The sequence below is a fragment of the Drosophila persimilis genome, unplaced genomic scaffold (assembly GCF_003286085.1).
Source record: "Drosophila persimilis strain 14011-0111.01,24,50 unplaced genomic scaffold, DperRS2 tig00000002-arrow-pilon, whole genome shotgun sequence".
Classification (NCBI taxonomy): domain Eukaryota; kingdom Metazoa; phylum Arthropoda; class Insecta; order Diptera; family Drosophilidae; genus Drosophila; species Drosophila persimilis.
This window is the reverse complement of record NW_020825289.1, coordinates 19,948,067-19,970,111: the sequence shown is the minus strand read 5'-3', so window position 1 is coordinate 19,970,111 and position 22,045 is coordinate 19,948,067. Positions and strand designations below refer to the sequence as shown.

Below are 22,045 nucleotides of genomic sequence, written 5' to 3'. Positions count from 1 at the left end.
AACCATTGCAAGGTGCGCTGCACGTGTTTCAAATTCGCGTGTGTTGCTTGTTCATTCCCGGGTCTGAGCTCTGAAATTAATTCGAAAGCAGTTAAAAGTAGCTCGAAAGAAATAACAGTATCCGAATACAGTTGACCGGCTACCAAGGCAATGGAGGTAAATGCCAGCAAGCTACGATTCTGTGCACAGCGACTTCTGCAGTTGACTGCCAACGAGCCCCAAGACAATTTGTTTATTCAAAATGTACAGAAGTTCATCAGAAAGAAGGTAAGTGTATGATCATATTTTAATAAAAAACAAACTTTACAAACCTTTGCTCTACTTTAGAAATATGTGCCTCAAGACGTGGAACGTCTGTTCTGCAGTCTCAGCGAGCAACTTGCGTGTCCGACCTACACCGTTCCCTTGGCAGTGAGCTTTGAGGAGCAGCTGTTGCTACTTCTTAGCATGGCCCTGCGATGGGACTCGGCTGGAGACGATATCCATCAATATCATAAGGAGTGCATCGCCCTGTCAAAGCTAATGGACTTCTCTGTGGATGCGCAGAGGTGAGTAGAGGTCCCTGTATCGGATGACCAGTTTCAAAAGCACACATTCCCTCTGACATCCGTATAGGTTTGCAAAGAGCTACTTCCACAACAAGCCAGCACCGTTCGAGAAAAGCCAAAGTAATTCCAGCAGTGTCCCCAGCAAAAGGGCAAAGAACGCAAAGGCCAGCCAAAAGTTAGATGAACTGGAGCTCTTGAAATGTTGCTACCAGTTGCTGCGAAGTGACACGTCCTACTTCCGTGAGTTGTGGGACTGGTCCGGCTTCATTGCCACCTACTCGCACCTCGAGACCCCCTGCCCGATGATACAACTCTACTGCAACTACATCATGGCCATGCTCACGAAAATGAGCCCCACACAGCTAAATGCCCAAAATGCCATGATATCCACAGAAGCACAGCTCCGATTTGAACGCGAGAAGGAACAGTCATGGGCCGTAGCCAGGCAGGCCGAGGGCTGCTGCTATTCTAACGAAGACGAAACGCCTGAACAGATGCTGAGCCTGAGCCCCAACCAGAGTGTGACCAACATTGAGGGCGTACTCTTGCCGACATTCAACAAGAAGAATCAGGAATTCTATGGCAGCACTGACGGCTGCTACGATCGCATTGTAAAAGTGGATTCGACGGTTGTAAATCTACGGAGCATTGCCCTTGGTGTCGCAGCGGCCAAGACGATTTGCCTATCCGGTCCTGTGGGCTGTGGCAAGACGACGCTTATTGAGTATCTGGCCCGCAAGACGGGACGCATTTGCCCCAAGCCCAAGGAGATTGAAACTCGCGAAAAGGCGCTGCGAAAGGCTGAAGAGGAGGACAAGTTGTTGACACCAAAAAAAGGAAAAAAGGGGAAAGAAAAGAAGCGGAAACTGGAGGAGGACCTTCCCATCGACCAGGCATTGCTGGATCTGGGTGAAATGTCGCAAAAGCATGGCTTTCTACGGATACAGCTGGGCGACCAGACCGACAGCAAAATGCTATTGGGCCAATATCGCTGCACAGATGTGCCTGGGGAATTCGTTTGGCTTCCTGGTGTCCTCACGCAGGTGAGAAGGAATTGATTAAACTGAACGAGGGTTCTATTATATGAATGATTATTTGCACTTTTAGGCTGTCATGCATGGCTACTGGCTGTTGCTGGAGGATCTGGATGCCGCCACCCAAGACACCTACACAATTCTGAGCAGTTTGCTGGAGAGGCAGTGCCTGAGCGTTCCCGGCTTTCGCGACTCTGTGAAGATTGAGCCAGGTTTCCAATTGTTTGTCACAGTGCGGTAAGAGTCTATGGAGCATTCAAAGCATCTTTATCCTAAACATTTTCTCTGTTTTAGGACCAACAAATCGGCCAGCAATTCGGGACAGAAATCGCTCTATTCGCTGCTGGATAAATATCTGTATACGATCAACGTTCTGCCGCTCTCCCGCAACGAGCTGTGCAAGGTGGTCAGCACAAACTATCCCAAGCTGGCGACCGTCGCCAATCGAGTGGTGGACGTGTTCCTTACCTTCTCCAGTGGCAATCACATGGCCGCCGACAATCTGCGTCAGCAGGAATCGAACGACAAGGCGGACAACACGGAGAAGTACGTGGCGCTGCCCTTTGAGCAGGTCACACTCTCATCCAGTCCCAACTCGGGCCGCCTGGTCTCGACCCGGGATCTGGTCAAGCTGTGCCAGCGTTCGAATGCCCAGTTCTCGGTGACCAGCGCCGAGTGTGCCTACTTTGTGTTCCAGAATGCCGTCGATGTATTCTGTTCGTATCTGCCGCAGAGCAGGGAGAAGATCACGCTGATCACGAGCATCGGCGCCAAGTTGGGCATCATTCGCTCCAGATGCGAGCATTTCGCCAATGAATACAAACCGGATGTGGATTTTGGACTGGAGATTATCAAGATCGGACGTGCCAGTCTTCTGGCCAAGTCCGAGCTGCTGTCCAATAATGAGAATGGGGAGCAGCTCTCAGAGCAAGACCTGAAGCGACAGAAACTAACCGAGCAGACCAGGAGGGCCATCGGCCAGACCAGCGTCAAGCGTGCCACCTTCTCGTTTACACGTCTCGCCAGCTGCATCTTGGAACGGATTGCCGTCAGTGTGAGCCACTCGGAGCCCGTGCTGCTGGTGGGGGAGACGGGTGTGGGCAAGACCTCCTCCGTGCAGTATCTGGCCGAGCGCACTGAACACAAGCTGGTCGTCGTGAACATGAACAACCAGTCGGATGTCTCGGATCTCGTGGGCGGATTCAAGCCCGTCGAACTCAACTATGTGCTGTCGCCGCTGCGCTGCGAATTCGAGCACTTGCTCTGCGAGACCTTCAATGCCGAGAAGAACATGCAGTTCCTCCGGATCTTTGCCACGCATTATAACAGCGGCCGGCACAGTGTCATCATACGCACGATGATCAGCCTGTGCCATCAGGTGTTCAGGAACACGGATCTAAAGAGCCACCAGATGGTGCCGCGTTGGCGCACGCTTTGCGAGAAGCTGCAGAAGCTGCAGACACAGCTGGACAAGAGCATTAACATTTCGTTTGCCTTCATACCCGGTTCCCTGGTGAACTGCATCAGCAAAGGCGAATGGGTGCTGCTGGACGAGATCAATTTGGCATCGGCCGAGACCCTGGAATGCCTGTCGACCATCCTAGAGCCAGAGGGATCGGTTGTGCTGCTGGAGCGGGGTGATTTCACGCCCGTCAAGCGGCATCCGGACTTTCGCATCTTCGCCTGCATGAACCCCAACACGGACATTGGCAAGAAGGATCTGCCCGTGGGCATACGCAATCGATTTACCGAATTCTTTGTGGACGAACTGACGACGGACGCGGACCTCAGTCTGCTGGTGAGTGACTATTTGGCCAACACGGGCATCCAGCGGAAGTCCGTGCACAGCATTGTCCAGCTCTACAAGTCACTGCGTCGCCTCTCCGAGCTCCAGCTGAACGATGGCCTGGGCAATCGTCCCGTCTACTCTCTGCGCACCCTGTGCCGCAGTCTGCGCATCTGTGCTCGGAATCTGTGCGGCTCCATTGAGCGGAATCTGTACGAGAGCTTCTGCCTGAGTTTTCTCACCCAGCTGGATCCGGAGTCGCATCATGTGGTGCTGCTGCTCATTCGGAATGCCCTGCTGAGCAATGCCAAGGCCGTGCTTAGCAAGCAGTTGCCCCGATTGGGAGAGAACTATCTACAGTTCGAGGGCTACTGGATACAGCTGGGGGGCCTGGAGCAGCAGTCCTGCTCCCACTACATCCTCACGGAGAGCGTCCAAAAGAATCTGCAGGATCTCGCGCGCATCATATCGATTGGAAAGCTGCCCATCCTGCTCCAGGGACCCACCAGTGCCGGCAAGACTAGTCTTATCGACTACGTGGCCCGCCGAAGTGGCAATCGCTGTCTGCGCATCAACAACCACGAGCACACCGACCTTCAGGAGTACATTGGCACCTATGCGGCCGATCTGGAGGGCAAGCTCACTTTCCAGGAGGGTGTCCTCGTGCAGGCCATGCGTCAGGGTTTCTGGATCATCTTGGACGAACTGAATCTGGCCTCCACCGACATTCTGGAAGCGCTCAATCGCGTGCTGGACGACAATCGAGAGCTGTACATTGCCGAGACGCAGACACTAGTGAAAGCCCATCCGAATTTTATGCTTTTCGCCACACAGAATCCGCCGGGACTCTATGGCGGTCGCAAGACCCTTTCGCGTGCCTTTAAGAACCGCTTCATTGAGCTGCACTTTGCGGATATTCCACGCGTGGAACTGGAAACCATACTCGAGAAGCGGTGCCTCATCCCGCCCTCGTACGCCCGGAAGATGGTCCAGTGCATGACGCAGCTGCAGCACCACCGCAAAAACACGTCCAAGCAGGTGTTCACACTGCGCGACCTCTTCCGCTGGGGCAACCGATATACGCACGCGGACAAGTCGCTGCACGATGATCCCCGATACGACTGGAATCAGCATCTCGTCGAGGAGGGATACCTGGTGCTGTCCGCGAAAGTGCGGACCTCCGACGAGCACCAGTTGATCGAGCGGACGCTGTACGCGAACTTCAAGAAGACCATCGACCATCAGTTGCTCTTCGACATCCAAACGTCGAGCGAGAGCTGCTCCCCCGTGAGCAGGCGCATCCTGCAGGCCATACGCAACTTCAAGCTGCGCGGCGACATCGTGTGGACGAGGAATATGACGCGCATGGCCGTCCTGACGGCCAAGGCTCTGGAGTTCGATGAGCCTGTGCTGCTCGTGGGTCCTACGGGCTGTGGCAAGACCACTGTCTGCCAGCTCCTGGCCAGCATAGCCGATGTCCAGCTGCGGATACTAAACTGTCACATGCACACGGAGGGAGCGGACTTTCTGGGCGGTCTGCGACCCTGTCGCGGCCAGGATAGCACGCAGCTCTTTGAGTGGGCTGACGGCCCGCTAATCTACGCGATGCAGGAGGGCTCCTACTTCATGGCCGACGAGATATCGCTGGCCGAGGACTCGGTGCTGGAGCGTCTCAACTGCATACTCGAGACGGAGCGCACTGTCCTGCTGGCGGAGAAGGGGGGCGTGAATCCCGACTCCGACTCGGCCTCGGACTTTGTGGTGCAGGCCAAGGCGGGCTTCCAGTTCCTGGCCACCATGAATCCCGGCGGGGACTTTGGCAAGAAGGAACTCTCGCCCGCGCTCCGGAATCGCTTCACCGAGATCTGGTGCCTGCCCTCCGACAACAAGGCGGACCTCATCGAGATCGCCCACAACTGCATGTCGCGACAGGACAACGGATCCAGCCGCAAAGTGGCCGAGTACCTGGTGGAAATAGTCCTCCACATGCGCCAATCGAACGACAAGTTTAGGTTCTCTGTGCGCGACATCCTCGCGTGGGCCAACTACATTGCGAGCAATCGGCACCTGAGCTTCGCCGAGCGGGCCATCTTTGGGCTGGAGACCATCTTCCTGGATGCCCTGGAAATGCTGCTCCACGAGCCCCAGGCCCAGGTGGAGCACCTGAAGCGACGTATCATCGAGGAGGCCATCAAGCAGGCTGCTCTGATCCTAGACGAGCACTTCACCCTCGAGGATGTGACCCAGAAGCGGGGCGATCAAGTGGAGATGGACGCCGCTAGCTTTGGCCTGCGACCCTTCTACATTGCTGTGAACCAGGAGCGCTTATCGCCCGCCAAGCAGGATGCTCCCTTCTTCTTTGATGCCCCCACCACCAAGCAGAATCTATTCCGTCTGCTGTCGGCGCTGTCACTGCAGAAGCCCGTGCTGCTGGAGGGGCCGCCGGGCGTTGGCAAGACATCGATTGTGGAGAGCATCGCAGCGGCCATTGGCTATCAGATTGTGCGCATCAATCTGTGTGAGCACACAGATCTGGCCGATCTCTTTGGCACCGATCTGCCAGCCGAGGATAATTTACTCGAGTCCAGCAGACAGGAGGCGTCGAAGGCCGCCATTGGCAGCTTTGTGTGGCGCGATGGCCCCCTCTTGGCCGCTCTGAAGGCGCACAATACCTGGATACTTCTCGATGAACTGAATCTGGCGCCACAATCGGTGCTCGAAGGACTCAACGCTGTGTTGGATCATCGTGGCGAGGTGTACATTCCTGAGCTGAACAAGAGCTTCCATTTGGCTGGCAGCACGCGCATCTTTGCCTGTCAGAATCCCCTCAAGCAGGGCGGCGGACGCAAGGGCTTGCCTCAATCCTTTCTCAATCGGTTCACCAAGGTCTACCTGCGTAAGCTAACCACCGAGGATCTTCTGCATGTGGTTCAGGTCAAGTACGGCGCCTACTTTGAGCAGCTGGGCAGCCATTTCCACTCGCTTTTGGACCAGGAGGCGAACCCTGTCCAGGGCAACCTCTTTGACCTGTACAATGGCAAGCGAACCGAGGAGGAATCGAGGAAAGCCTTCGATTTGGCCGCTCGTCTGGTGCGCTTTTCGGAGCAGCTGGACGGAGGTGTGGCCACCATGGAGTTTGCCTACAGGGGCGGACCGTACGAGTTCAATTTGCGCGATATCCTGCGCTGGTGCGACCTGCTTCACAATCCGCAAACGGGCTACATCATCAAGCCGGCGGCGACTCAAGCCACCTTTCGGGTCGCCTTTCGCGACTTTCTTCTAACGCTGTATGAACGCATGCAGCTGGTCTACTATCAGCGGATGCGCTGTGACCAGGACAAGATCTACATACGGAATGCCTTCGCGAGTGTGTTCCAATGCGATGCCGATCAGCTGAATGCCGTGGCCGAGGATGTGGCTCTCTACTGGACGGCAGACAGGGTGTATCTCAATGATGTGGTGCTGCAGCGAGAGCAGGACGACAGCCCAGACATGGATATGGCTGTGCAGCAGCAGGAGCACACTGCTCCCCTGCTGCTCCAGAGTCAGCGACAGTTGCTCAAGCAAATTGTCGAGACGGTGCACATGGAGAAGCCTCTGCTGCTCTGCGGGGCCACGGACAGTGGCAAAACAAAGCTGATTGACGCACTGTGTGTGCTCTCGAATCGGGTGTGCAATACGGACATCATCGATGACTCTGTCACGGGCAGCTTCCAGCAGGTAAATGCAAATGGAATCCGCTTTCAAAAGTCTCTTCTAACGCCTTCCTTTGTTCATAGATCGATCTAAATCGACATTTGGAAGCCATTTACAAGCGAGTGGAGACTCTAGTCTTCGCCTCAGTGCAGAAGGCATTCGTGCAGCGTCTACAAACAGACTTCGTGGAGCAATTATGGAGCTGCTGGAGCAGGTACAATATGCTGACCAAGGTGACAGAAGGTGAGTGGACAAAGGGAGAGGAAGACTCCACTTTGGGCTAATGAATGAATGAATTGAATTGAATGCCTTTCAGTAGAATCCCAGCAGCACAGCAGCGTGGCCGATGAGCTGCAGTTTTTCGGCGTGCGTCTTCATGCGCTCGGGCAGATCATTCAGAAGCTGGAGGCGACACCGCAGAGCTGCCAAGTTGAGTCGTTCCAGCAGATGGGTGAGATCGGGTCGCAGTTCATGTTGCTCCAGGGATACATCAAGAGTGCGGAATCGCTCAATACAGGCGGCTCCTTCGAGTGGGTGGACTCCCGCATTGTGACAGCGCTGAAGTGTGGCCAATTCATGTTGCTGGAGCACGTGAATCTCTGCTCCTCGGCTGTTTTGGATCGCCTGAATCCGGTCTTTGAGCCAAATGGAAATCTACTGATTGCCGAAAAGGGCATCAGTGCCCAGGACACCGCTGAGGTGGTCGAAAAGTCACCGAACTTCCGAGCCTTTCTCACCATCGACCCGAAGAATGGGGAGCTGTCGCGGGCCATGCGCAATCGATGCGTGGAGCTGTCGTTGTGCCGGAACGAATACACTACGGACGACATGCGGGCCTTTGTCCACGGCCAGGGCGTCCACCAGACGGAGGCCATTGATTGCATCCTGGACATACATCGCGCCATAAGCGGACTGACCGAGTTCAACGGATACTCCATCTCGCACCTGACACAGTTGGCCTTCCTCAGCGCCGCCTATCGACGCATCGGCTACCACCTGAAGCGGGCCATCTACGTGGCCGCCATGGAGGTGTATGTGTACGCGGCCAGCACGGATCTAATGGGCTACGGACTTTCCTTCTACCAGAACAAGCTGCGCGAAGTGGTACTCGCCCGAACGGAGCTCTACAAGGGCGAGTCAACAGAGGGAAATGAGGAGGATCTCCTCAGCGATACCATCATAAGCACGGGAAATCTCAGTTCCCTAAAGCTAATCAAACTCCAGGCGGTGGCTCTTAGAGTGCTGCTCCGCGCATTATCCCTGGAGGAGACTGAGTTTCCGCAGCAGCAGCTCGCGGCGCTTTTCCATCGAATGGCTTCGCTGGACTTGAGTGAACTCAATCTGAAGGAGGTGTGCCGCCACTTCATCTACATGCTCTATGAGTCGTCTGCCTCTGGAGACCTCCAGATGCGACATCTCTACCTGCAGCCGTGGCTCACGGAGCAGTCAACGGAGGTCCAAGACTTGGCGAATAAACTATACGCCTGCTTAGGCGAACAGGCTGCCGGGGCACCAGCAGCTCCTCTGTCGAATCTCCCATGGAATAGGAAGCTCTTTCCCCGTCTGCGCGACTATGCAACGGCGGGAGAGCTGGCATCGTCTGCTGATTCCCTAACGATCAGTGCCTCCCTTCTGGCACGACTGTTGCTCAGAGACGTGCCCAGCCCCAGCCAGGGAAATTCTGCCACCAGGGTGCAGATGATGGACGCCCTGCAGTATTCGCAGGCTCTGCAGGAGCAGAAAGTCACAGAGAAGTACGCAAATGACTTCCTCTCGAATCTGGCGCGCTTCCTGGAGGCGCTGCATCAGGGATTGCTGCAGGACTTGGCGTCAGCCCGCTTGGATCTGCCACAGTATGCACAGCTCGTGACGAGGTTCCACTGGTTCAATCGCCTGCTGGCCACGTGCCGGCAGCAGAAGCTGCTCTACAACAATGAGATCTTTGTGCCGCTGATGCACAAGCTGGTGCTGCACTTCCAGTGGCTGCAGAAGCATCTGCTAGCTCCCCTATGGAAGGACTTGAGCGGACAGCCAGCACTGGCGCAAAGTGTGCAGAAGCTGCTCGGTTATGTGGAGGAGACGAGGCGTCCCCTGAATATATCCTGCAAGATATACAGCAAACAGTTTACCCAGTTCCAGCCCCACTATCTGGATAGTCAGGTGAGTAAATCGGCCTCCCTGGAGATCTCAAAATGTAATTATTCTTTTGCGTAGATCAAACTGCATTTGGATCTGGAGCAACTGGAGAGGGACCTGAGCGTGGTGCCACGTTACGGCAATTTGGAGGAGACTGTCTGGCTTAGACGATGGCTGGTCCTGCAGTCGGATGAGGCGCACAAGTGGCGCTCGTTCCAGCGCTCGCATACGCAGGGGATTGCACTGAAGGCATTCGAGCTGAGTGAATCCCTGATGGATGCCAATGTTGGGCTACAATCCTCGCTGCAGAAACTCCAAACTATACTCAAGGAGGCCACAGAAAACACTGAGGAGACCGGACTATCCATAGACATGGATCTTGACGGCCTCAAGGCTCTATTGAACGCGGAAGAGCAGGAGGAGGAACAGGTGGAGCAGAAGAGCCAAGCAGATATTGGTTCGCCGCAACTTTTGATGGCTGCCCTCAGAGAGTTTTTCATGGAGCGCCTGTTGACGGGCACGCTGCGTGAGGACTCTGAGGACCAAGTGAATCCCATGTACACGGACCAGCTGCTGACGCTGAACAGCCATCTGTGGCAGTGCCTCAACACGCTGAACAAAGTCACGCACGTGCAGATCCGTAGTGCCTGGAGGGAGCTGTGGCAAGAGCTGGATCACTTAAAGGATTCTCAGGACTTTGCGTCAGTTCTAGAGAAGATGGGTGGCAGCTACAAAGGACTGCGCACGTATCAACGGCAGTACCGCAACGCCCTGCAGTGCTACCAACTGGATAATCTCTCCACGCGCCTCGACTGCGTGCGCGGACCCTCCTCCGATGAGGAGAAGGAGCTCTCCAGTCGATACAGCTACCAGGGTCCCGCTTTGACCAGTGTCCTGCTGTCGCTCATCTGCCAGAAGAACGGCCAGCTGCGATCGGTGCCTATCAGTGATCTGCAAACGTGGCGCTCTTCGCTGCAGCAGACGCGCCAACTGCTCTGGGGGAACGCCCCGCTGCTGGCTCCCCGCTACAGTGGCCGGGCCAACAATAGCCGCCAGACCCTGGAGAGTGGCAGCCAGCTGCTGAAGGAGCTGGACTACGTGACGCAGCTGAGTGCCGGAGCACAAAAATCGGACGCGGGCTTCGAGAACTGCAGAGTGGAGTTGCGCGCGATGCTCGGCCAATTGCAGTCGAGGAGCGATGATGCCAGCTTTCCAGAGGATTCACTGACAGCCGCCTTCGATGTGGCCTTCACAAATGCTCTTGTGGGAGCTCTCGAACTGTGCCTGCTCACCCACGCCCCGCTGATCGATCCCGTGGAGAAGAATCGCCTGAAAAACCAGTACATCACCGAGGACATTGCCTGCCTGCGGAACCTGACCACTTCCTACGACTTTATGGGCATCATTATGGACTACCGCCACTTTGGGGAGGAGATCCACACGGAGCTGGTGACGCGCCTGAAGGCGGCACGGCAGCGACAGCAGCAGCTCTCCCAGAAGCTTGCCCTGCGACCCGAGCAGTGTCTGTACGCCGGTCTCGTCCAGGATCTGACGCACTTCCTGCAGTCGAACGGCGACTGCCAGACGCTGTACAACATGCTGCGCGTCGTTCGCTCCGATTGGATTGGTTTTACGGGGGCCCAGGCGGCCTCCAGTGGCCAGCAGAAGAGCAGCAGCGAGACGCTCGGCAAGCTGCAGCTGTGGCTGGCCAATGCCCAGAGATTCGTCCATCACACCCTGTCCCGCTACACCGCCTACTACCAGGACTTTGTGGAGCCCATCAAGTGCGCCGTCAATCAGCTGCGGTTCGGCCTGGAGACGCTCAAAGTGATATTCGCGCGTGTCCAGAAGGCGGGCAATGTGGCCCAGGCGGAACAGTTGCAGCAGACCATCGGCGAGATTGTGCAGTTCCCCTCCCAGCAGCCGCTGCGTATACGGAACAGCCACCTCTACGGACTGCTCGCCGAGCTGCCGCACTCCGAGCACGAGTACTTCCGCCTGCTGAAGGCCAAGCTGAGCGAGCTGCGCAACTACATTGCCCTGGCCTCGAGCATCGACGAGGAAAGCTTCGCGGCCTACGACGACGCCTTGAGCATCTGCAACCAGACCTGGCAGCAGGAGGAGCAGCGTCGGTGCCAGCTCAAGGCGGAGGCGGAGAGTCTGTACGTGACCAAGACCCGGGGCGGTGTCGACAGTGAGGAGCTGGTGGAGCTGCAGGAGATCGAGCAGAACTTTCCCACGAATCTGGAGGAGGACTTTGCCGAGTTTCTGGCCCAGCCCACGCTCGAGCAGGTGCTGAAGCTCGACAAGAAGGCCGACAGCAAGGCGAAATTGTCGCAGATTGTGGCCGAGCAGGATTACTCCTTCCTGGCTCGCAATTTCATCGAGGTGATGGCCCGCCACACTCCCGTCTACTACCGGGAGCAGCCAAAGGACATAGCGGCAGCAGCAGCAGAGCTGCATTTCCTGTCGCCCTACCAGGCCCGCTTTCAGGTCTTTGCCCATCTCCACGGCCACTACAGGACCGCACTGGGCGCTGCGCTCGACGAGCGCGCCTGCAATGGCCTGGCCTTTGGGCTGGCCCTGCAGCAGCGCCAGCTGCGTGACATCGATCTGCAGGAGGAGACGGGAGCTCAGAAGCCGTACGACTACTACAAGGACTCGAACATAGCCGAGGTGCAGGGCTGCATGGACGTCCTAGGACGCATCGACAGGCGCGTGGTGGAACAGCTGGAGCTGTACCCAGAGCACGCGGGACTGGCGGATATCCGCCTGGTGATTGCTCGCATCCGGAAGCTGCCCGCCCACGCCTGTGTGGTGCGCTTCAATACGGGCTTCCAGCTGCTCCGCCAGAAGGTGGCCCTCTGGAACGAGGTGGCGCACCGCAAGAACAACCTCGTCGCGGAGGAGACCGAGGTGGCAGAGTTCGTGCAGCGCTGGACCAAGCTAGAGCTGCAGCACTGGCGCCAGTGTCTCAATCAGACCGCCGAGCAGGTGGAGCTGCAGGCGCATCGCTACTGGTTCTTCATCTACAACCTGCTGCAGCAGTTCATCCAGCAGAAGAAGCTGGACCAGTCCTACACGGACATCAGGTTTGCCGAGCAGCGCTTCGGGCAGGATCAGCTGCTGGATGCCCAGGACTTGGGCGAGGCCAGCCGCGTCGAGCTGCCCCAGATGATACGCATCCTGCGGCAGTTTGTGGAGGCCTCCTCTTATGGTGACTTCCACGTACGCCTGCAGCTGCTGCACGGCTTCGAGATGTATCTGCACAACGTGGAGCGGGCGGGGAAGATTGAGGGGTTGCCGCCACTGATCGCCGCGCTGCACAACCTTCAGCTGTACTTCTCGCAGTTCGCGGGAGAGGTGGCGGAGAGCGTGAAGGCACGACGGGCGCCCATCGAGAAGAAACTGCGTGAATTCGTGAAGATCCAGAGCTACAGCAAGGACCTGAGCTACTTCAGCATGCGGAATAATGTGGCCAGCGTTCACCGGAACCTCAACAAGTTCCTCAAGGAGTACAAGCTGGCGCTGCTGGCGAAGATCAGCGAAGTCTTCCAGCCGAAGGACGCTACCGCTAAGGACTACAGTTTCGGCAACGACAAGGCCAAGAACCAGAGACACCTCAACAAGATAAAGTCCCTCCTCGCGGACCAGCCGGCCTGCTTCCTGGCCAGCGAGCAGCTAAGCGACAGCTTCTCCATCCGCTCGGAGCACGTGGCCGACAATGCGCTGTTGCAGCGCCTGGAAAAGCACTTTGCCACCGCCCGCCATGTGGTGGAGGAGACGCTGGCGCATGTGCCCTACGGCGAGCTGATCACAGAGCTGGACGAGCTGCTGTCCGCCCAGCTGGAACGCTGCGAGCATCTACGCGCCCTAAATGTGGACCGCAGTAAGGAGCGGCCTCAGCAGAAGCTGCAGGCCAAGCAGATCCTTCAACAGAAGCGCAAGGCGCTGACGGACCTTTTCAAGACCCTCCATCGGCTGGGTATCAGCTACAAGACGGGCCTCATGGAGCTCTCGCTGCGAACCGAATTCGAGGACTTTAGGCTGCCGCCCTACTGCATCCGGGCCATGCTGCCGCGGCTCCATCCCAGCTGGCAGCATCTGAACGAGAACCTAGACCTGTACTTCATGAAGAGCGTATTCAAGCTGAAGCTGCTGCAGAACATCATGCTGACGCCGCTCTCGGAGCTGGGGCCGCCCAATATCGAGCGTATCAAGGGCTTTGCCGTGGACATGTTCCTGCTGGTGCAGCAGCAGCGCCAACAGCTCTCCGATGGCACACGGCAGCTGCACGAACTGCGCAACGCTCTGGCCAGTCTCCGGCAGGTGGCCGATGCCAGGGAGCGAGCCGAGAGCGATCTCCAGTCGCTGGACTTCTCCCGCAGTGCGGATGTGAGAGCAGAGATGAGACAGAAGCTTTGCCAGATCCACTATGTACTCAGGCAGTGGCAGCTGCTTCTTAGCTGTGCTCCCCCAATCCTCTCATCGGCGGAGGTCGATGAGCACCGGGCCCTGGATCGGGCAGTGCCTCTGGCCCAATCGGAGGTCCTGCAGCTATCCGGCCAGATCCTGGGGAGTAGCCAGAAGCTGCTGCACGAGCTAAATTCCAGTAGCCTCGAGTACGTGTCCACCGACAAAATGGAACACTACCAGAAGGGCTACCGTCAGATTCTCGTGACCATTGAGAAAATCCTCGCACTGCTCCGAACCGAACAGAATGCACTTCTGCCCGTGGCTCAGCCACTGGTAGAGCTGCTGTCGAGACTTAAGGCGGAGACATCTACTGAGCTCTCGCCGGAGGAGCAGGAGCCCATCGATGTGGCCAATGCGGATACGGAATTGGCCAACATTGCCCACTGCGTCCTGCTGTCCCTGCAGAAGATCTATAAGCAGCACGCCCAAGCGCAAGAGAACGGCAAGGAGCAACAGGAAGAGCAGCAATCGGAAGCTCTGCAGGAGCAACATCTGAAGAAGTGTCTGACCAGCGATCTGGCTACGGACTGGCAGCTCCTGAGCCTGCCCCGCGTCCTCGAGAAGCTCTCCAATGTGCTCCTGGTGCTGAAGCACGCCCATCCTAGCGCCGAGAAACTGCTGTGCCTGCGTCGCGCCGTGTCACTGATCCCCATCCTGGACCAGTATCAGCTGCTGGCTGACTACCTGCTGCTGCAGCAGCTGGGCACGCACAAGGTATCGGCCAAGATGATGTCCGTGATGTTGACCATATTCGTGGAGATCGGCAGCAGGGGATTCTGTGTGCCGAAAGACCTGATGCAGGACGAAGAGGGGCAGTCGCAACAGGACTCGAAGAACGGCGAGGGCTTCGGCCTGGAGGATGGCACAGGGGAAAACGATGCCTCGGACAAGATCGAGTCGGAGGATCAGCTGGACGATGCCAAGCGGCCGGAGGATCGCAAGGACGAGGGCGACAAGCAGGAGCCCGACTGCAAGGAGGAGAAGGGCATCGACATGAGCGACAATTTCGATGCCGAAATGCAGGACGTGGAGAAGCCCGAGGAGGACGACAGCGGCGAGTCCGAGGAAGAGGAGGAGCTCAACAAGGAAATGGGCGAGACGGAAGAGGGCGCCGAGAAGCTGGACGAGCAGATTTGGGGCGACGACGAGGAGAAGCCCGAGGAAGAGGAGCCCGAACTGAACGAAGAGGATCAGGGCAAGGGCAGCAAGGACGAGAAGGACACGCACAACGATCTGGATACCAAAAACGAAGCCGCCAAGGAGGATGGCCGGGATGAGCACGAGAAGGACGGCCTGGATGCCACCAACGAGCCCGGTGACAGCGAGGACAAGCGCAAGGAACAGGCCAAGGACATCGAGGACATGAAGGATCCGGAAATGGACGAGGAGCAAACGAATGCCATGCACAACGAACTGGAGGAGCCCCCAGAGCCAGAGGAAATGGATCTGGGCGACATGAACAACGTCGACGAGGGCCACGACGAGGCGGAGGAGCCAACAGACGAGAATCCCTTCGACATCGATGCCATGAAGGAGAACATGCAACCAGCCGAGGATGCCGACGGCGATGCAGAGGAAGACCCCAAAGAAGAGGACGCCCATCCGGAGAGCGATGACAGCGACTCCGAAGAGGAAACGGAAGCGGGCAAGGATGCTGCCGATGCTGGACAAAATGGTCCAGAAGACGAAGGTGAAGACGCCTCACTGGAGGATGAAAAGCAGGAGCCCGAGACCCAGACACGGGGCGAACTGGAACCTGAAGAGGAGGAAACCCCTGCCGATGCAGAGGATCCAGAGGAGGGTGAAAAGCGCGAAGAGAAGCCGGAGCAACACGCACAGTCGCAGGACAAGTCCAGCAAGGAAGAGAATGTGCAGTCTGTGCCCGAGACCGAGAAGAGCAGCTCCGCGGATCAAGTGCAGCAGCCCCAGGATCAGGATGTTAAGCAGGAGCAAAAGATGGACGAGCAGGAAACGGGCGAGGAGAAGGATGGCGTGGGCCAGGCCGAGAACGATGTAAGTGCGCACTCGGAATATACTTCAGCGTAAATAAACTCCTTCGCTTATCAACCTTTGTAACCCTTTGCAGACCAACGATGGCGGCCACCAGGGCGTTGCCGAGACCCAGGAGACTGTGTCCCAGGAGGAGCGCAAGAACGAGAAGCAGACGCAGGAGAAGCGCAAGCAGGGACGCACCAACGAGGAGCGCACTCTGGGCAAGCATCAAAGATTCCCTGATTCGAAATTAAAGTCTAATCTGATTCATTTTTAACAGGAGAAGCGGAGAAGAATAAATTGAAGCAACTGAAGACCATTGATCAGATGAAGGAGTCCAAAGAAACGGAAGAGTCCGAGCAGCAGCAGCCGGACCAAACGGATCCGGCCGAGGCAGAGGAGTACCAGCATGTCAAGGACCCGAAGAACAGTGACAAGACGACCTTGGACAATGCCACCGAGGAGCAGTCGAAGAAGATCCAGCACCAGGAGGAGGATGAAGTGCCTAACGAAGAGACAGAAGCGGAGAATGCCGATGAATTGATGGAAACCGAAGAGCCAGCACCCGACCAGGAGGAAGATGCACAGCTCGAACAGCTAGGAGCGGAGAAGACGGAGCAAAAGTCCGACAAACCCTCCAAAACCGAACAGTCGAAGGATCGCCTGGAGACACCCGAAGGCATGGAGATCGAGGGAGAGGTAGTGCCCACAATGACAGTGCCTCGCAGTGCTGAGACGACAGCGCATAGCAAGTGAGTAGATTCGACACATCTGAATCCCTGAATACCCCTGATGGCAATCTCTGATTGAACAGCATCGAACTGCTGATGGACAAGAGCGCACAGGCTGAGGAGCTAAGTACCGGACAGCAGATGGAACTGCGGCAAATGTACCAGCAGCAGTTGACCACATTCCGCGGCGTAAGTTTGAGTATTCCTCTGCGTAATCTCCCTTTTAACCGCGCTCCCCTCTTTATACAGACGCAACCGCAACACGAGGACTACGAGAACTGGCAGAGCATATCCAGTCGCATGACCCAGAATGCTCGCGAGCTCTGCGAGCAGCTGCGCCTCATATTGGAGCCGACGAAGTGCACACGACTGAAGGGCGACTATCGCACCGGTCGTCGTATCAACATGAAGAAGATCATTCCCTACATTGCGTCCCAGTTCCGCAAGGATAAGATCTGGCTGCGACGCACCAAGCCTGCACAGCGGGACTACAAGATCACGATTGCCATCGACGATTCCAAGTCGATGCACCACAACAATTCCAAGACGCTGACCCTGGAGGCCATCTCACTGGTCTCGCAGGCGCTGACGCTGCTGGAGAGTGGACGCTTAAGCATTGTCTCGTTCGGCGAGGCACCACAGATCATCCTTAACCATACGGAACAGTTCGATGGCCCGCGATTGGTGAACGCCCTGAACTTTTCCCAGGACAAGACGAAAATTGCCGGACTGTTGGACTTTATGCGCACCGCGAATGCCGAGGAGAGTGGCTTGGGCGGAGACAATGGACTCTTTGAGAATCTGCTGCTCATCCTCAGCGATGGCCGCAACATATTCAGCGAGGGCGCCCAGAAGGTGAAGAGTGCCATCAAACTGGCGCGACTGCAGCGCATCTTCTTGGTGTACATCATCATTGACAATCCTGATAATAAGGTAATAGGACCAAACAAGGATTTCACTGCACTATGTACTAATCACACACTCCTTCTAGAACTCCATTCTGGACATACAGCATGTGGTCGTGAATGCGGATGGTTCGGTGAACATCAGCTCGTATCTGGACAGTTTCCCGTTCCCCTACTACGTGATTGTCAGGGATCTGAATCAGCTTCCGCTGGTGCTCAGCGAAGCCATGAGGCAGTGGTTCGAGCTGGTGAACAGCGAGTGAAGGGTGGTCTATAGGGTGGAACTATAGATTGGTCTGTACAGAATGCACTTATCATGAAGATATCTATGTTTTCCTTTATTGACACGTTTTTAATAGGTTTAAGTAGAAATGTTACTTCAGTAGATAACCTTTATGAAAAGGCCGGCCAGATTCGCGTAGTTTTATAAGCAAAGACCGCTATCTTATCATTAATATTAACTTGTAGAGTTTGCAATAAAACACCACCAACACTTCGACTTATCTGTGAGTTATCTACAGTTATCTTTGAGTGTCATACAAGTTCGATGCATTCGCACGAAAAGTTTCTTTTATTCAAGTAAGACCTTTGACGGAAACAGACTTAGAAAGATGGCCCTCCCCAGACCACCCAAATTTGGCGAACGCCGCATGATGTTACGTAGACAGCTGGTAGGTATACACATATACCAAAAGAATCCCCACATCCTGTTTTAAATAGTCAACAGAAACGCTGCCGGAAGCAAGTGGAGAGTTCAAACCCACGCCCACGATATCAGCTCCCCGGCTCATTTACGTATTCAATCATGAGACTTTTAAAAACGATCTTCATGAACCCCGAATTGGCAGCGCGAAGGATGTACAAGCGCTGCGCAAGACATTCGAGAAACTCCAGTGCCAGATAATAGAAATAAAGGATCCTACATTGGCTGCGGTAAAGGAGAAAATAAGTGAAAGTGAGTAGTGCCGAGAAGCACTCAAATTCGAATATCGTAATAATTAAAAAACAAATTTTGCAGTCGAACGAAAAAACTTTGAACAGCAGTCTGCATTGATCATTGTCTTACTGAGTCACGGAGGTGAAAACGAAATGATCGTGGCATCAGACAACAAGGAGTACTCACTGCACAAGGACGTTCTCTTGCCACTATTTAAAAACGAGACTCTCAAAGGAAAGCCCAAGATCCTCATTGCGCAGGCATGCAAGGGCGAATTGGAAGCGGATGCAACTCTAATGAAACACAGTCCCAACGAGTACGTCAAGTGCTTTAGTAGCACCGAGGGCTTTAAGAGCTATCGCAGGCCGTCCGAAGGGTCCCTATACATCCAAACTCTGTGCAAGTGCATGGATGAGCTTGCGACTGAGAAGGACTTTTTATCCATCATGGACGAAGTGAACTTGAAGGTCGACAAAGACTCCAGTGCAGAGGGGTGAGCAGAGACTCTAAGAGGGATCTTCTTTTTTAACAATATACAATTTCTTATTGTTTAAATCTTCTAGATACCGGCAGTTACCTTGTTATACCAAAGCGATAAGTAAAAAGTATTACTTTAGGTAGGCGCCTTCAGTCTGGATACCCATAAAGAAATTGCGGATCGTTATAATGAGACAATCACTGGGAATTTTAATTACTTAGCTTCGATTTAAAGATCAACATTAAGAGATTATACATCAATCGTTACAGTATCGTTGGTCACGTTTTTGTAATGGGAGAAGACGACGAGCCAAAAGTATATTCCAACAACTGGAAAACAGGTAGTATGTGAGCAGGAGCAGGTGCTCGAGAATAAAGGAAACTCACATGTATAAGTTATAATGATAGGCAGCATAAACTCCCCCTTGGGTACCCAATCAAAGCAAATGTAGATGACATAGGCGATCAAGATGACATAGTTGGTCAGGCTGGTAATGAGGAAGAAGATCAGCAGAACGGATGATTTCTGGAGGCTGTGGGGAAAGAGGTAATACTAATGATGTTATGCTAGAGCTGAACCTACGAGCAGAGCCCCGCCTATCAGGAAGACACAGCCGATGCAGTGACAAATAGCCACCGCCTGCTCAATCCTATCGATGAATTGATCTGCAAAGATTAGGGATAGGTTTTACAGGGGTTGATTGACTGTGACATTAAACTTACATTTTGCGCCAATGGTGGCGATGGTTAAGTTAATAACAAAGTCTAAACAGGCGATGATTATGCACGCCTTGCGTAGTGCAATGCAGTAGCAGCACCATTTTAAGCGTATCATGGAGATTGTTGTGCTATCGGTTGAGAAACAGACTATATTTTCTAACAGACATTATTTTTCTGACTGATAAGGTAAGGACGGGTATGATTGACAGGTGAATCACGTGCTAGAAATAGTAACTTCCGTCTACAGTTTATGTAGGGTTGTGCATTGTACATTGTACATTGTAGCACATAGCATCTATGGTACAGAAGAGGCAGAAAAATGAATTAACAGACAAAAAAACACATTCTACATTGAAAGAAATATATATCGATAATATTTTCAATTTTGAATGCGCCTAAATTAACCTTTACAAAGAGAATACGTTAAAATTTGATATTGATGAGATCAAACATCTCTATATAAAGAGGGTCCCGCCCAGGGCCGCATAGAAGGAGTAGGCTACAAGCCAGCAGTACAAAGAGATACCTGTTTAGGGAAAAACGATTAATTGAGCCAGAGCCAGGGCCAGAGCCATGGAATACTTACAGAACAGTATGAAATAGGTTATCAATACAAAGTACCAAACGGCAAGAATTACATCGGCTACGAACAGGGGGATCAGGTATAGGATCATTGCTAAGGTCATCAATATGTATGGGATCATGAATTTGGTGCTAAGCTAGAGAATGGAACCGATTCAGTCAGGCCATCTATCTGTTTCCTATGTAAGGATCTAACATACCTTAATGGAGCCGAAGACCATGCCCGCGCAACTAACCAAATGTACTATGAATAAGAAAATAGTCAGCTTGTGGCACAGATCGGGAGTCCCTAGAGAAATGGTAATGGCAGAGTCAAGTTTACTTATCCTCTGATACTGTCCTGAGTAACTCACCCGTTCCGGCCATTATCATTATGAAGAAGCCTCCTAACACGTCAGCAATAGCATGGACTAGGCCTGATATGATCGCACCCAGACGCAAATCCACGAAGCAGCAACAATTCTGTAGATATATCATTCTGCAGGCGGCTTTTTAGTAGTGTATACTGAGAAAATCCTTAACTTTGATTTGTTGAGTTGAGTTCTGAAGTTTTGCGAGTAATGTGTACTTAATGTGTGACAGTAATGATAGAGCATGTTATATCGAAAGAAGTTTTATTTGATGAGAAAACATGATTCAGAAGTAACAAAAGTTTTCCGATATTTATCTTAAAATAGCGGTACTAGTGATTAGTCTCTGCAGCTGGTTCGTGAGGGGGGGGGGGGGGGGGGGGGGGGATGGGACATATTTCAACGTAGACCTCCAGCAATGACGATTGCAATGACCGTCCCTGGCCTACCAGCAGTAGCTGTACGAGTATGTTCGGATTTTCGGTTACGTGTTATACAATAAATTACAAGTAAACAACGCAATCGGCAATTAATGCGTATACTTTTGGCAAATAGTATCGAAAAGAGGCCGGGAAGTCCAAGAGAGTCGACTCGGAGAGCGTGGAGTCTCCAAACAAAGCCGCAGAACGTGATTGCCGGGCCTCTCCCTCGGTCTGGAGTACTCCCTGTGTTTGCCTTTTCAATTTCGTTTTCAGTATCCAAATATACAAAATGGGCACAATGCGCTCCGATGGCTTCGATGCGAATCATCGTCTCTCCTGCCCCTGCCCCTGCCCCGCTCATCGTCTTCTCATTTGTATGCATCGTGCGGCGCTACAAGTGCGGATTCAGCTCGGACGCGTAACGGCGATTGGGAAGCCATCGAAAATATTATGCAAAGAGACCCAAGGGGCTTATGAAAACGTTGTCCGCCATCTGGGGGAAGCTCCACTCATATATAATGCCCGATTGACCTGCCACAATAGAGTCATTCGTGAACAAACTATCGACGAGAGATCAGCATGAAGCCCCAGATTGTCCTACTCTTCCTGGCCGCCAGCCTGGCTCTGGCTCTTGCCCGTCCGGAGCCGCCAAGGCCCCGCTACGGAGCTCCGCCTCCACCTGCCCCACAACAGGAATACGGTCCACCACCACCGGCCCAACCTTTGCCTGTCTACGGTCCACCAGCAGCCTTCTACGGTCCACCCGCTGCCCCCGCAGCCGAGGCCATTGTCACCAAGAACGTGTACGTCCATGTGCCGCCAGAGGAGCCGGAATTCTATCCAGCCGCTGCCCCCATCCAGACGGCGGTGCCCAAGAAGCACTACAAGATCATCTTCATCAAGGCCCCTAACCCACCCACGCCAGTCCGCCAAGTGCTGCCCCCACCAGTCCAGGACGAGCACAAGACCCTCGTGTACGTGCTGGTGAAGAAGCCCGAGGAGCAGCTGCCCGTCATCCTGCCCTCGCCGGCCCCCACCGAGCCCAGCAAGCCCGAGGTCTACTTCATCAAATACAAGCAGCAGCAGAAGCCCGCTCCCCAATACGGTCCTCCCGCTGCGCCCGCCGAGGAATATGGCGCCCCACCCGCTCCCCGTGGCCTGGAGCAGTTCTAGTCATAAGTCGCAAAGTCCAGTCCAAAAATGTAAATATATAATTTATGATTTGCAATCGAATGCTGCCATTAAATACGGTT

The 22,045-nt window shown here is 54.4% G+C and overlaps 5 protein-coding genes across 5 annotated transcripts; 3 read left to right on the top strand and 2 right to left on the bottom strand.

The window, feature by feature from the left end:
- The first annotated feature begins 59 nt into the window (after positions 1–59).
- LOC6600925 (midasin) lies at positions 60–17,803 on the top strand. The gene is made up of 13 exons (XM_026985281.1): positions 60–267; positions 328–548; positions 616–1,591; positions 1,656–1,819; positions 1,877–7,088; positions 7,148–7,307; positions 7,384–9,224; positions 9,279–15,689; positions 15,763–15,889; positions 15,949–16,420; positions 16,483–16,588; positions 16,649–17,332; positions 17,391–17,803. Exons 1-13 carry the CDS (start codon positions 151–153, stop codon positions 17,565–17,567), a joined length of 16,668 nt encoding a protein of 5,555 aa, XP_026841082.1. The 5' UTR covers positions 60–150; the 3' UTR covers positions 17,568–17,803.
- A 102-nt stretch (positions 17,804–17,905) lies between these two features.
- On the top strand, positions 17,906–18,738 carry LOC113565090 (caspase-3). The gene is made up of 3 exons (XM_026985648.1): positions 17,906–17,975; positions 18,025–18,259; positions 18,323–18,738. The coding sequence occupies exons 1-3, from the start codon at positions 17,916–17,918 to the stop codon at positions 18,736–18,738; spliced, it is 711 nt and encodes a 236-aa protein (XP_026841449.1). The 5' UTR covers positions 17,906–17,915.
- A 111-nt stretch (positions 18,739–18,849) lies between these two features.
- Positions 18,850–19,757, bottom strand: LOC113565089. Its single transcript, XM_026985647.1, has 4 exons — positions 19,442–19,757; positions 19,302–19,384; positions 19,152–19,244; positions 18,850–18,873 (listed from the first exon to the last, which is right to left on the bottom strand). The coding sequence occupies exons 1-4, from the start codon at positions 19,551–19,553 to the stop codon at positions 18,850–18,852; spliced, it is 312 nt and encodes a 103-aa protein (XP_026841448.1). The 5' UTR covers positions 19,554–19,757.
- A 28-nt stretch (positions 19,758–19,785) lies between these two features.
- Positions 19,786–20,557, bottom strand: LOC6604416. The gene is made up of 4 exons (XM_026986445.1): positions 20,374–20,557; positions 20,221–20,309; positions 20,025–20,157; positions 19,786–19,964 (listed from the first exon to the last, which is right to left on the bottom strand). Exons 1-4 carry the CDS (start codon positions 20,495–20,497, stop codon positions 19,894–19,896), a joined length of 417 nt encoding a protein of 138 aa, XP_026842246.1. The 5' UTR covers positions 20,498–20,557; the 3' UTR covers positions 19,786–19,893.
- Positions 20,558–21,313: 756 nt separating this feature from the next.
- On the top strand, positions 21,314–21,982 carry LOC6600926 (extensin-3). The gene has a single exon (XM_026986478.1). The coding sequence runs from the start codon at positions 21,372–21,374 to the stop codon at positions 21,963–21,965; it is 594 nt and encodes a 197-aa protein (XP_026842279.1). The 5' UTR covers positions 21,314–21,371; the 3' UTR covers positions 21,966–21,982.
- The last annotated feature ends 63 nt before the right edge of the window (positions 21,983–22,045 follow it).